This window comes from Eleginops maclovinus, chromosome 22 (genome assembly GCF_036324505.1).
Source record: "Eleginops maclovinus isolate JMC-PN-2008 ecotype Puerto Natales chromosome 22, JC_Emac_rtc_rv5, whole genome shotgun sequence".
NCBI lineage: Eukaryota > Metazoa > Chordata > Actinopteri > Perciformes > Eleginopidae > Eleginops > Eleginops maclovinus.
This window is the reverse complement of record NC_086370.1, coordinates 24,174,638-24,190,357: the sequence shown is the minus strand read 5'-3', so window position 1 is coordinate 24,190,357 and position 15,720 is coordinate 24,174,638. Positions and strand designations below refer to the sequence as shown.

General features: G+C 40.4%; 1 protein-coding gene across 5 annotated transcripts in view; it reads right to left on the bottom strand.

Moving 5' to 3' along the window:
* Window positions 1-5,038, bottom strand: part of si:dkeyp-121d4.3 (serine/arginine repetitive matrix protein 2) — a 41,068-nt gene extending 36,030 nt beyond the window's left edge. For 4 of the 5 annotated variants that reach the window (XM_063875605.1, XM_063875608.1, XM_063875606.1 and 1 more), the window contains exons 1-5: window positions 4,219-5,038; window positions 3,608-3,658; window positions 620-792; window positions 338-380; window positions 88-213 (exon numbers count right to left, since the gene is read on the bottom strand). In XM_063875605.1, the coding sequence (XP_063731675.1) occupies window positions 88-213; window positions 338-380; window positions 620-792; window positions 3,608-3,658; window positions 4,219-4,308 (483 nt within the window). In that variant the 5' untranslated portion in view covers window positions 4,309-5,038. The remainder of the gene's footprint in view (window positions 1-87; window positions 214-337; window positions 381-619; window positions 793-3,607; window positions 3,659-4,218) is intronic. The other variant, XM_063875607.1, reaches the window with a different exon arrangement.
* Between the last annotated feature and the right edge of the window lie 10,682 nt (window positions 5,039-15,720).

Genomic DNA, 15,720 nt, shown 5'->3' with positions numbered 1-15,720 from the left:
CACACACCTTCACGATGTTTCAGGGAGACACATGGTGTGTATTCTGGAGTTCAATGTAAAGCAACAGAGACACTGGGGGGGGCTCACCTTCTCCTTGCAGGCAGTGAAGTGGACCCGGACCCCCGGCCTCAGAGCTTTGGGGTTTCCGAAGAAGGCGGCGAAGCTGAAGCTGAATTTCTCCAGATCCTCCCGCTCGATGTAGCCGAAGCTGGGCTGAGACAGAGGAAGGGGAGGGGGGGCTTTAAGTATGTCTGTCTCTGCATGTGCGACAGAGCCAATAGATAAAGGGCTCAAACTAAAAAAGCTTTTATGTTGAAATAACTGTAGCTTCCCTCACCCCGATGAAGGAGAGGATGCCCGTGGAGCGCCCTGGAGGAGGCCTGCAAAAACCACAGAGTCATCACATGTACTGAGGACGACCCCCCAGGAGCCGTTTGGGTGAAGGATCTTCACAAGGACATGCTGACTGCAGTGGGGATTAATCGTGTGCCCCCCCCCCCCCCCCCCAAGGATCAGCACACTCTCCCACTGGGCCACAGCCTCCCATTATACCAGTGGAGGGCGCAGAGCAACACCACAGAAGAAGAGTCTGGATAGGAGCAGGTATGAAAGGACTCACTTGTCAAAGGTGCGTTTTCCCAGAAGGCCGAGCGCTCTGTTGGTCTTGGTGGGTTCGGGTCTGGGCTTCGGGGGGGCGAGCGGCTCAGCAGCTGTAGTGAGGGTCGGCTCCTCTGAGGGGCCCTTAGTGGCCCCCGAAGCCTCAGAGACAGGGGCTGATATCAGTGCTCTAATCTGGAACCACAAGAGGAGCAGGGTTACCTCAAGTTCAAAGTTTTATTGGTCACATGTTTGCAAAAAGAACATTTTACATACAGGGAAATTAAAAGGGGGCCATCATTCTGTCTGTCACTGTGCAAATCACTGGAACCTGAATAAATAATAATAGTTTAAAACAGACATTCCTTAAAGAGGTAATGCTATTAAAAACTGTCAAATAAGAAAAAGAGTCAATAAATATAGTTTAAAATGTAGAAAAGTGGCAAGAAATGTGTGCAGGTATTATGCAAAGTGCCAGTTATAGTCCACCGGAGTTGAGCAGTCTAACTGCCTGTGAAAAAAGCTCCTCCTCAGTCTCTCAGTCCTAGCTGTGAGGCAGCGTAGGCGTCTGCCCGACTGCAGCAGGGTGAAGAGGCCTGCATTAGGGTGGGAGGCATCTTGCTTGATTTTCCTGGCTCTTGCCCTCACCCTCTTGCTGTATGTGTCCTACAGGGTGGGGAGGGAGGACCTCATGGTTCGGTGATCAGACCCAGCACCACAGTGTCATCGGCAAATTTGATGATGGAGTTTGAACTGCTGGAGGCTTGACAGTCATGTATGTAGATGTTGTAGAGCAGTAGAGTCAGAACGCACCCCTGGGGGGTGCCCGTGTTGAGGGTCAGCGGTCCTGAATTTACACCTCCCCCACTCTGACCACCTGGGGCCGGTCAGTGAGGAAACTGAGCACCCAGTTGCACATTTGAGTGCTGATTCCCAGTGACCTCATCTTCTGGATCAGGTGGAGGGGAGCTATGGTATTGAATGCCGAGCTGTAATCTATAAACAGCATTCTCATATAATTCCCTCTTCCCTCATCCAGGTGAGTCAGAGTGTCAAATAAGATGGGCAGGGAGGCACTGATGAAGGTATTAGCTTCTCAAAGCATTTCATCACTGTTGATGTCAGGGCCACTGGACGGTAGTCATTCAGGCATGATGGAGTACTTTTCTTGGGCACAGGGACAATGATAGACTGTTTAAAGCAGGACGGAACGACAGCTTGGGCCAGAGATGTGTTAAAAATTCACCCCCACATGCCAGTACAGGAGCTGCTGAAGAAGTTGGAGAGCCCAAGAAGGTTAAGCGCAGTCTGGGCAGCTTTTTCAAAAAGGCATCCATTCCTGGCCCAGCTGCTCTCCCTGACAGAGATGCCACTGAAGTAGAGCTACAAAGTTACCTGCAGGCACTGGATGTGGACGGAGAGGCTGACCCATTAGAGTGGTGGAAGCTGCACCAGGCTAATTTTCCCAGAGTAGCAAGCCTGGCTCAGAAGTACTTGTACATTCGGGCTTCCAGTGTTACATGCCACCGGTCTGCACTAAAGCCAGAGAATGTGGACAGGCTTGTGTTCTTGGCTAAAAATCTGCCGTAAACCGGTGTCACTCACACACACACACACACACACACACACACACACACACACACACACACACACACACACACACACACACACTTTGAAATGTACATAGCCTTGTTTTATTTTTATGCTGCTTGGAAGTGAAGTTACAAAGTGTTCTGTAATGTTCTCTATAATTGCAGTTTTAAGGAACATTCTTGACTATTTTATGTTAATACTTTAGAAACAACTTCCTGCGAGAATGCCTCTACTATGGGCAGATGGTACCCATTCAGAAACGGTTCTATTGAAATGTACACACCAAAGTATATCGCAATATATACCGTCTACTGTCTACAGTTCAAATTATACCGCAATATCAATTTTAGGCCAAATCGCCCACCTTCGTCACAGGAGCTTCACGCAGTATCCTCTGTTTATATTTTGGTAGTAGGAAAATGGACAAATGGTCCGATTTACCGAAAGCTGGCAAGGAAACAGCTTTAGAACTGTCCTTAAACAGAGTATAACGGTGATCTAATGTGTTGACATGTGCGTGGGAAAGTGAATGTGCTGTTTGAATTCTGGCAGGCCCTGGGAAAGTTTGGCTTTGTTAAAGTCAACGAGGACTATAAAGGCAGCTGTCGGATGGCGAGACTGTTGCAAGTTTATCAGTTCCTGCAGCTCAGATATGGCAATGTCTGTGTTTGCATGAGGAGGGATGTAGACCTCCATGGTGATGATTGCTGTAAACTCACGGGGCAGGTAATGTGGACGGAACAAGATGGACAGGTGTTCCTGATGGGGAGAACAGCCAGTGGAGAGGACGGTGATATTCCTCGGATCGCACCACTACTTGTTTGTCATCAGAATAACTCCTCCGTCTTGGGATTTCCCGGACTCCTCCGTTCTGTCCATGCGGGCAATATGAAAATGTTCGGCTGGTGTGACCGAGTGGTCCGGGATAGAAGGGGACCGCCAGGATTCGGTGAAACATAAGATATTACAGTCTCTGATGTCCCGCTGAAAGGCAATCCGTGCCCTAATATCATCCATCGTGTTTTCCAAGGACTGGACATTAGAGAGCAGAATACTGGGCGAAGGTGGACAATATGCCTTGCTTCTCAGTCTGTTTCGGATCCCCCCACTTCCCTCGACGTTTCTTGGACCATCTCCCTGTCCTTCTGTCGTTTGTCCCGTCTGCTTGTCTGTTTTCCCGGAGGATCTTACCTGGGAATGTTGGCTTGGTCGTGAGAGACGCACAAACATAAAGTCAATTTAACTGACCTCTAATCTCTAAAAGCGTTTGAGGATCATGTATGATCAGACTAAAGGTTTGATCATGGGAACAGATTAAAAAGATAAGAACTACAGGTAGTCTAAACAGAGCGACCACTCCGGTTGGGGGGGGGGTCTGGAGTCAGACGCTGTTATTATTGACTCCATCAGGACTCACCCACTCCGGCTGGTCAGGGGGGGGGTTCTGCAAGGGCTCCTCCGCCACGGCCTGCACACACAACACTTCCTGTTAATGCGCCTCATCACACGGCCTGGTTAAATACTCCATTCTGATTGGTCCATACAGAGGTTATTTATACTGCTGACCGCTCTGACCTCCGATCCTGCTTCATGTGCTTAGCAACGGTCATTCATGTGCTTAGCAACGGTCATTAATGGGAGGCATGACCCCGGGCCCCACTAGAGGATGTTAGGTCCACCCCCACTTAAAACATGTTGACATGGAAAGGATACTGAATACATTTGCACACTTTAAATATAGTAACCTGTGTACATGCTTCTGTTTGGGGGGGAATGCCACCATTGTGCGTGTGCATGCATACACAAGTCGTAGGTGGTGATTATAAATATATCACTACACCCCTGGTTTCACGGCACAAGGCCACGCCCACCCCCCTAGTGCAGGCTACCAACACAATCAATTTCAGATCTGTGGGAAACACTGCAGTCATTATTGTGCTTAGCAACAACCAGCAAAATGCCCAATCAGAATCGAGTATTCAACTAAACCTGGTATTAAACAGTGTAATTAAAAGGGGGGGGGCTCACCTCTGCTATCCAGCCAGGGGGAGGGTAGGCCTGGAACCCAGGGGGGGGCACGCAGCTGGGTGGGGGAACCGGAGGAACAGTCACAGGCATATAGGCCGAGGGGTCCAGAGGAGGCACCTGGCCCGGGGGGAGAGGCTCTGGGCCCCAGAGGTCGGGGGGGCGCTCAAGGCCCCAGCCGTGGGGGGCCCAGCCCGGGGGAAGTCTCCAGTCTTCTGGGTGGGGGGGTCTGAAGTCCTCTGGGTGGGGGGGTCTGAAGTCTTCTGGGTGGTGGGACCTAAAGTCTTCCGGATGGGGGGGCCTCCAGTAATCAGTGTGGGGGGGCCTCCAGTCCTCGGGGAAGGGCCGTCTGAAGTCGTCTGGATGTGTGGGGGGCAACCAATCCTCGGGGTGAGGGTGGTGGAGTCCCCAACCCGGCGGGGGGGGGAGACGGGGGTCCCGGACCCCAGCCGCGCGGCGGAGGGGGGCCCCATCCTCCAGGAGGGGGGGGGGGGCCACTCATCAGGCGGCATGGGCCATCCACCGGGGGGAGCAGGGCCCCAGCCCGGGGGCCTCATGTCGGCTGGGGGGAGGGTTCCTGCCAATCGACTTGCGGAAGCAGATAAATAACAAACAGCAGGCTAACACAGGAAGCTAAGTGGCTAACTGTTAGCTCATCAACAAACCCGCAGAACTCCTCTGTCAATCCGGGTGCTCGGAGCTCCGTCTCCTCTGGAGCCTGACCCCCGGAGGCTCAGTTTAGAGTCTGTAATCCGTAATCTCAGCTATTCAGACGGTGTCTCAGAGAGAGTCCGCTCTCACCGAGCTGCTGCTGCTCTCTGATGGCGGACAGGATCCAGACGCTTTCCCGCCTCCAGAGGGCCGGAGGAAGAACTGCAGGAAGAACCCAGCCCCCGTTTATTCAAGACCACAGTACATGGTCATCGGGGGGAGGGGGGGGGGCGGGGCATGTAAAGTTATAACACGTATCATAAAGTAAGTTAATAAAAATACAGTTTCATAATTCATATTAAATATTTGTTAGAAAACATCAACTCAACTGCGCATGCTCAGTGGGCACACATCCGGGTACTCTGACTCTGTGAGCAGCTTCACAGCAGTAACATACACTGCCAGGCCAAAAAACAGTCACCACCTGGATTTAACTAAGCAAATAGGTAAGAGCCTCCCATTGGATGATTACTGCATGGGTGATTATGTTTCAGCTGGCAACAAGTTATTGAACCCTAACTGATGCAGAGAGGAGCTTCTCATTTGTGAAACAGTCGTGGTCAAAGATTCGAAGTTCAAAGGTTTTATTGGTCATATGAACAGCAGATACCTTGTCAATGAAATCTTATATCCCAGGCTTTTCCAACAACTCAACATACACAGTGCTAATAATAAGATAAATAAATAATGCAAACATTAGACAAGAAAATATGTACAATAACAACACTAAAGAAGTACAGTATATACAATAACAACACTAAAGAAGTACAGTATATACAATAACAACACTAAAGAAGTACAGTATATACAATAACAACACTAAAGAAGTACAGTATATACAATAACAACACTAAGAAGTACAGTATATACAATAACAACACTAAAGAAGTACAGTATATACAATAACAACACTAAAGAAGTACAGTATATACAATAACAACACTAAAGAAGTACAGTATATACAATAACAACACTAAGGAAGTACAGTATATACAATAACAACACTAAAGAAGTACAGTATATACAATAACAACACTAAAGAAGTACAGTATATACAATAACAACACTAAAGAAGTACAGTATATACAATAACAACACTAAAGAAGTACAGTATATACAATAACAACACTAAAGAAGTACAGTATATACAATAACAACACTAAAGAAGTACAGTATATACAATAACAACACTAAAGAAGTACAGTATATACAATAACAACACTAAAGAAGTACAGTATATACAATAACAACACTAAAGAAGTACAGTATATACAATAACAACACTAAAGAAGTACAGTATATACAATAACAACACTAAAGAAGTACAGTATATACAATAACAACACTAAAGAAGTACAGTATATACAATAACAACACTAAAGAAGTACAGTATATACAATAACAACACTAAAGAAGTACAGTATATACAATAACAACACTAAAGAAGTACAGTATATACAATAACAACACTAAAGAAGTACAGTATATACAATAACAACACTAAAGAAGTACAGTATATACAATAACAACACTAAAGAAGTACAGTATATACAATAACAACACTAAAGAAGTACAGTATATACAATAACAACACTAAAGAAGTACAGTATATACAATAACAACACTAAAGAAGTACAGTATATACAATAACAACACTAAAGGAAGTACAGTATATACAATAACAACACTAAAGAAGTACAGTATATACAATAACAACACTAAAGAAGTACAGTATATACAATAACAACACTAAGAAGTACAGTATATACAATAACAACACTAAAGAAGTACAGTATATACAATAACAACACTAAGGAAGTACAGTATATACAATAACAACACTAAAGAAGTACAGTATATACAATAACAACACTAAAGAAGTACAGTATATACAATAACAACACTAAAGAAGTACAGTATATACAATAACAACACTAAAGAAGTACAGTATATACAATAACAACACTAAAGAAGTACAGTATATACAATAACAACACTAAAGAAGTACAGTATATACAATAACAACACTAAAGAAGTACAGTATATACAATAACAACACTAAAGAAGTACAGTATATACAATAACAACACTAAGGAAGTACAGTATATACAATAACAACACTAAAGAAGTACAGTATATACAATAACAACACTAAGGAAGTACAGTATATACAATAACAACACTAAAGAAGTACAGTATATACAATAACAACACTAAAGAAGTACAGTATATACAATAACAACACTAAGGAAGTACAGTATATACAATAACAACACTAAAGAAGTACAGTATATACAATAACAACACTAAGGAAGTACAGTATATACAATAACAACACTAAGGAAGTACAGTATATACAATAACAACACTAAAGAAGTACAGTATATACAATAACAACACTAAAGAAGTACAGTATATACAATAACAACACTAAAGAAGTACAGTATATACAATAACAACACTAAAGAAGTACAGTATATACAATAACAACACTAAAGAAGTACAGTATATACAATAACAACACTAAGAAGTACAGTATATACAATAACAACACTAAAGAAGTACAGTATATACAATAACAACACTAAAGAAGTACAGTATATACAATAACAACACTAAAGAAGTACAGTATATACAATAACAACACTAAAGAAGTACAGTATATACAATAACAACACTAAGGAAGTACAGTATATACAATAACAACACTAAGAAGTACAGTATATACAATAACAACACTAAAGAAGTACAGTATATACAATAACAACACTAAAGAAGTACAGTATATACAATAACAACACTAAGGAAGTACAGTATATACAATAACAACACTAAAGAAGTACAGTATATACAATAACAACACTAAAGAAGTACAGTATATACAATAACAACACTAAAGAAGTACAGTATATACAATAACAACACTAAGGAAGTACAGTATATACAATAACAACACTAAGGAAGTACAGTATATACAATAACAACACTAAGAAGTACAGTATATACAATAACAACACTAAAGAAGTACAGTATATACAATAACAACACTAAAGAAGTACAGTATATACAATAACAACACTAAAGAAGTACAGTATATACAATAACAACACTAAGGAAGTACAGTATATACAATAACAACACTAAGGAAGTACAGTATATACAATAACAACACTAAAGAAGTACAGTATATACAATAACAACACTAAAGAAGTACAGTATATACAATAACAACACTAAGGAAGTACAGTATATACAATAACAACACTAAGGAAGTACAGTATATACAATAACAACACTAAGGAAGTACAGTATATACAATAACAACACTAAAGAAGTACAGTATATACAATAACAACACTAAAGAAGTACAGTATATACAATAACAACACTAAAGAAGTACAGTATATACAATAACAACACTAAAGAAGTACAGTATATACAATAACAACACTAAGGAAGTACAGTATATACAATAACAACACTAAAGAAGTACAGTATATACAATTAACAACACTAAAGAAGTACAGTATATACAATAACAACACTAAAGAAGTACAGTATATACAATAACAACACTAAAGAAGTACAGTATATACAATAACAACACTAAAGAAGTACAGTATATACAATAACAACACTAAGGAAGTACAGTATATACAATAACAACACTAAAGAAGTACAGTATATACAATAACAACACTAAGGAAGTACAGTATATACAATAACAACACTAAAGAAGTACAGTATATACAATAACAACACTAAAGGAAGTACAGTATATACAATAACAACACTAAGGAAGTACAGTATATACAATAACAACACTAAAGAAGTACAGTATATACAATAACAACACTAAAGAAGTACAGTATATACAATAACAACACTAAGAAGTACAGTATATACAATAACAACACTAAAGAAGTACAGTATATACAATAACAACACTAAAGAAGTACAGTATATACAATAACAACACTAAAGAAGTACAGTATATACAATAACAACACTAAAGAAGTACAGTATATACAATAACAACACTAAAGAAGTACAGTATATACAATAACAACACTAAGGAAGTACAGTATATACAATAACAACACTAAAGAAGTACAGTATATACAATAACAACACTAAGAAGTACAGTATATACAATAACAACACTAAAGAAGTACAGTATATACAATAACAACACTAAAGAAGTACAGTATATACAATAACAACACTAAGAAGTACAGTATATACAATAACAACACTAAAGAAGTACAGTATATACAATAACAACACTAAGGAAGTACAGTATATACAATAACAACACTAAAGAAGTACAGTATATACAATAACAACACTAAAAGAAGTACAGTATATACAATAACAACACTAAAGAAGTACAGTATATACAATAACAACACTAAGGAAGTACAGTATATACAATAACAACACTAAAGGAAGTACAGTATATACAATAACAACACTAAGGAAGTACAGTATATACAATAACAACACTAAAGAAGTACAGTATATACAATAACAACACTAAAGAAGTACAGTATATACAATAACAACACTAAAGAAGTACAGTATATACAATAACAACACTAAAGAAGTACAGTATATACAATAACAACACTAAAGGAAGTACAGTATATACAATAACAACACTAAAGAAGTACAGTATATACAATAACAACACTAAAGAAGTACAGTATATACAATAACAACACTAAGAAGTACAGTATATACAATAACAACACTAAAGAAGTACAGTATATACAATAACAACACTAAAGAAGTACAGTATATACAATAACAACACTAAGGAAGTACAGTATATACAATAACAACACTAAAGAAGTACAGTATATACAATAACAACACTAAAGAAGTACAGTATATACAATAACAACACTAAAGAAGTACAGTATATACAATAACAACACTAAAGAAGTACAGTATATACAATAACAACACTAAGAAGTACAGTATATACAATAACAACACTAAGAAGTACAGTATATACAAAAACAAACCCCAAAAAGGAAGTTTAAAAAAAAGTTAAAAAAAACAATAACACCACAAAGGGGTACAGTAAAAACAATAAAAAACTAAAAAATACAGTTAAAATCCCAAAAACCAAAACTAAGGAAGTCAGTATAAACAATAACAAAAAAAACTAAAGAATACAGTATATACAATAACAACACTAAAGGGAAATACCCGTAATACAATATAACACAAAGGAAAATACAGTATTACAATAAAAACACTAAAGGGAAATTAAAAGTAATCAATAACAAAACTAAAGGGAAATACAATATAAACAATAAAAAACACTAAAGAAGTACAGTTTTAAAAAAACAAAAATTTTTAAAAAACCAAAACTAAAAGTTTCAGTATATACAATAACAACACAAAAAAAAGGACCGATATAAAAATAACAACACTAAGGAAATCCCGTAAAAAACAATAACAAAAACTAAAAAAAAGTACAGTTAAAATTCAATAACAACACTAAAAAAAAGGGGGACAGTAATACAAAAACAACACTAAAAAAAGTACAGTATAAAACCCAAAAACAACACTAAAGGGAAATACGTATAACAATTTAAAAACACTAAAGGGGTTTCAGAAAAAACAATAACAAAACTAAATGAATTTAAAAAAAAAAGTATATACAATAACCAAAACTAAAGAAGTACAATATATACAATAACAACACTAAGGAAGTACAGAAATTTTCAATAAAACACCAAAAATTTCCGTATATACAATAACAACACTAAAGGGAATTTCATTTAAAAAAATAACAACACTAAAGAAGTACGGTTTTAAAAACAAATAACAAACTTTAAAAAAAACAAAAAAGTGTATAAAAAAAAAATAAAAAGTGTTACTAAAAAAACAATGGAAATAAAAAATTCAAAAAAAACTCGGAAATTAAAAGTTCTTAAAAACCCGGGAAAAAATTCCTTTAAGACCTGGTGGGTTTTCCATGGCGGGACCGTTCCAAAAAAACCCCAAGGGAAAAACAGGAAATTTCTTAAAAAAGGGGGTTTAAATAACCAAACCCCGGTTCTTCAAAAAAACCCTTGGGGTAAGAATTCCTCCATGAATTCAGCTCCCGGGCTGGTTAAAAATTCTGGAAAAAAGGCAGTTTTCAATAAAAACCCTTAAAAAAGTCTTACTTAAAACCCGGTAAAAGAATATCCAAAAATGAATCCCCATAAAAGGGAAACTTTAAAAATTCAACCCCGGAGAAGTTCAATAAACCCTTTGGGAAAAAAATTCCATGGTTTGAATCTCCCCCTGGGAAAAAGGAAACAAAAAACCCTGGGCGAGCCTCCCGGAATAAAAATTTCCCCGGTTGTAATTCCCAATGGGCAGGTTTCCACAAAAAAACAGGGCCCCCGGGGTCAAAAACAAAAAACCCTGGGGTCGAAACAAAAAACCTGGGTCGAAAAAACACCTGGTCGCAAACAATCCCTGGGACGAAACAAAAAACCCCCGGGTCAAAAAAAAAACCTGGTCCAAAAAACATGGGCCGTTTAAAAACAACCTGGGGGGAAAACAAAAAAACCTGGGGGAAAAAAAAACATAAAAACCCGGTCGAAAACAAAAACCAAAGGGGTCGAAAACAAAACCCTTTGGGAAAACATATTTAAAAAACAAACTAAAAAACGTTTCAAAAAAACATAAAAAAAGTAAAAATTAAAAACAACCTGTACGAAAACCAAAAAACCCCTTGGGGGGGTTGGAAAAAACAACCTGTTTGGACAAAAAACGTCCCTTTTTAAAAAAACAAAAAATTTAGATTAAAAGAATGTTGTACAAAAAAAATGTTCCGGGGGTAAAAAAATTTTTGTGTTTTGGAAAAAAAGAAAGACATTCCCCGTGGGTTTGAAAAACATGCCTGTGGTAAAAAAATGTTTTTCCCTTTTGGTTGGGCCCAAAGGGGGGTTCCCGTTTGGGCCGGAAAAAAACAATTTCCTTTTGGGGGCCAAAAGGACCCAAACCCAGGGTTCCCAAAAGACTGTCCCCGGGGGTCGAAAAACCCCTTGGGCCGGGTTGGGGGGCCGAAAAGACCCTAAAACCTGTGGTCCCCAAAGGCCCGGGCCCCGGTTTTTTGGTCAAAAAAGGGGCCATTTTTTCCCTTTTTTTCAAAAGACCAAAGTCCTGTGGTCGAAAGACCCTATCCTGTGGGCGAAAGACATTCCCCGTGGCAAAAAACATGGGCCTGTGGCAAAAAACATGTCCTTGGCAAAAACATCCTTTTGGGCAAAGACATGCCTTTTGGCAAAAAACAAGTCCTTTTGGTCAAAAAACCCCATTAAAAACCTGTGGACGAAAAAACATTCCTGTGGGCCCAAAAAACATATCCTGTTGGGGAAAAACATTCCCCGTGGCGAAAAAAAAATTCCCGTGGTCGAAAGACATGTCCTGTGGGGAAAACGGGGGAAAACATTTCCCGTGGACGAAAAACCCTTCCTGTGGACAAATAAAAACAAGTCCCGTGGCGAAAGACATTCCTGTGGTCAAAAAACATGTCCTGGGGGTCGCAAAAACATGTCCCCGTGGCCCAAAGACATTCCTGTTTGGGCAAAAAAACATTAACCCCCCGGGTCAAAAAACCTTCCTGTGGGCGAAAGACATTCCTGTGGTCAAAAAAACATGTCCCCTTTTCGAAAGACATTCCTGTGGCGAAAAACATGTCCTGTGGTCAAAAACATGTCCGTGGGCCCAAAGAAAATTCCCCGGTTGGGCGAAAGACTTTCCTGTGGTCAAAAAAACATACCTGTGGGTTTTTTAAAAAGACATTCCTGTGGGCGAAAGACATGTCCTGTGGACGAAAGACTATCCTGTGGCAAAGACCCAAATCCCCTTGTCCCAAAAAATGCCCACAAAACAACCCGTTGCAAAAAACAAAACCTTTGGAAGAAAACCCCAACCTTCCCAAAAAAATTTCCCGGCAAAAAAACCTTGGGAAAAAACCCTGGTTTTGGCGAAAAACAACCCGTCAAAAAAAGGTTTTGGGGACAAAAACCCCTTTGGAAAAAAATGGTGGTCAAAACCCTTTCCCCCTTGAAACCCAACCTGTGTGGCCCTTCCTTGGCCCCAAAATTTTTTTTCCAGTCCCTTTAAAAAACAAATTTTTGGCAAAACTACCCGTGGGGAAAAAAATTCCTTTTCCAAAAAATTCCCCGGGGCCCGTCCTTTTCAAAAACTTCCGGGAAAAGAAACCCTTTTAAAACACCCTTCAAAATTTCCCCCGCTTTTTTGGGGAATAGTTGGCAAAAAAAAACCCTTACAAAACCCCCCCTTCAAAAAACCTTTGGGCGAAAGCCCAAAATTTTTTCAAAACTTCCCTGTGGGGGAAAGGGGTTTTCCTTTGGCTTAAAAACCCTTGGCAAAAACATACCCCCACCCCCTTTGGCAAAAACTTTCCCCGGGGGTTTTCCTGGGCCAAAAATTTCCCGGGTTTAAAAACCCAAAACCTTTCAAAACAAGTCCCTTTTAAAAAAAAATGCCCCCCTTAAACCCCCTTTCCGGGTTTCCAAAACCCCCCTGGGTCCCCAGGGCCCCTTGGGCAAAAACCAACCTTTGGCGGTACCCCCGGAAAAAGACCTTTTAAAAAAACCTTTTGGGGCAGGGGGTTTTGGTGTCCTTGGCCCCTACCTGTGGAACCAAAACAATCCGGGGGAAAAACCCCCTTGGGGGAATTTTTTAAAAAGCACCCTTGGGCAAAACCTTTTTCCCTGGGCCAAAGGGCATTAAACCCCCCCCACAAACCCCAAACCGGCGCCCTGGCGAAAGCAACCCTTGGGCTCAACCCCTTACAAAGACCAACCCACAAAACAACCACAAAACAAACCTTTGGGAAAAAAAAACCCCTTTGGGCCAAAAACTTCCCTTAAAAAATTTTTTTAAAAATTTTTTTAAAAAGACATTCCGGCAAAAGACATGTCCTGTGGTCAAAAAACAAATTTCCCCCGGCGAAAGACATGTCCCGTGGCCAAAAGACCATTCCTGTGGTCGAAAGACATTCCTGTGGGCGAAAGACATTTTCCCCGTGGTCCAAAAAACATATCCTGGGCGAAAACATTTTCCCCCTTTTGGCAAAAAACATATCCCCGTGGTCGAAAAAACATGCCGGGGAAAAAACATTCCTGTGGAAAAAGACATAATTTCCTTTGGTTTAAAAAACATTCCGGGCAAAAAACATTCCCCTTGGTTTAAAAGACATGTCCCCCTGTTTTCAAAAAAACATTCCTGGGGCGAAAAACCCTATCCTGTGGCAAAAAACATTCCCCCGTGGCAAAAACATGTTCCCTGTGGTCAAAGACTTTTCCCCGTTTGGGCAAAAAACATTTCCTGTGGGCCAAAAAACATTCCTGTGGTCAAAAAAAATGTCCTGGGGCAAAAGACAAAAACCCGTGGTCAAAAATGGGGCCCGTTTCAAAAAGAACATAAACCCGGGCAAAAAAATTTCCCGGTTGGCCAAAAACTAAAATGGGGTTAAGAAACCTTTTTCCAAAGCATTTTAAAAAGAAACCTGGGGGACATCCTTTCCAAAAAAGGAGTGGTCAAAAAAGTCCCTTTTAAAGAAAACCCGTTGGGCCCCTTTTCCTTTGGTGAAAACCCAAAGGGAGAAAACAAAATTGCCTTGGGGTTAAAATTCCGTGGCAAAAGCAAATTTTCCCCAAAAAAACAATCGGAAAGGGGCCAAGGAGTGGAAAAACAACCCGGGGGGGAAAGAAACCCTTTCGGAAAAAAAATAAACCGTTCAAAAAATGGTGGGCCCAAAGAATTAAACCCGGCAAAAGAATTGGTCGAAAAAAAGTCCCGGGTTCCAAAAAATTTTTGGGGAAAACCGGGGTGAAAGAAAGGCCTGGGTGAAAAAACCCCCCCCATGTGTGCCAAAACCCGCCTTTGGGGGAAAAAAATGTCCTGGTCGGCATTGGGGCCCTGTTCCTAAGACAGGTTAAAAGGCTTTCCCTGTGGGCGGGCATGTCCCTTGGAAAAGCCCGTCCCTTGGGGGCCAAAAAACCCGGGGAAAAGAATGGGCCGGGCCAAAGGGCATTCCTTTTCAAAAAACATGGCCCTTTGGCCCCCAAGTCCCCAAAAACCTAACCCCTTTTGGGTCGGGAATGTCCTTTTGGGAAAAACTTTTTCCCCTGGTTAGAAAACCCGTTTCCTTTCCAAAGACAACCTTTGGGCAAAAAAATGTTCCCTTTTGAAAAAAGCCCCGGGGAAAGATTTTCCCAGAAAAAATTGTGGTCAAAGCAAAGGCCCGGTCCAACGGGGCCCCCGGGGGGGCTTTGTTTTGGCCAAAAACGTGGGGTAAAGAAATTTGGCTTGAAAGAATAAATTTTGGGTTTTTAAAAAATTTTTTTCAAAGGCTTCCTTTCCAAAGGGAAATTTAAAAAAGCATATTTGTAAAAAACAAAACCCCCCCAAAACTACCTGTTTTTTTAAACCCCAACCCCTTTCCCCCCGGGGGGGTTTAAAAAGCAGAAACCTTTGGGAAAAACCTTCCCCCAAACCCTGGCCCAATCCCTCTGGAACTAACTCCCACATCAGAGACTGTAGTGACCCCCCCCCACCTTAGAAACACTGACCAAATCTCAGCTTTGTAGACCAGCTGTGAACGTGTGATTGATCCTGGTGGTTTTAGCTCTCAATCAGACTCTATGTTATCGTCTTGGAGCTCCTGATGAAGTGCTTCATGAATAAAATGTATTATTATTATTTATTTGAATGTCTTCTAGACTAGAGGAGCTGGGAGTGTGGATTGAA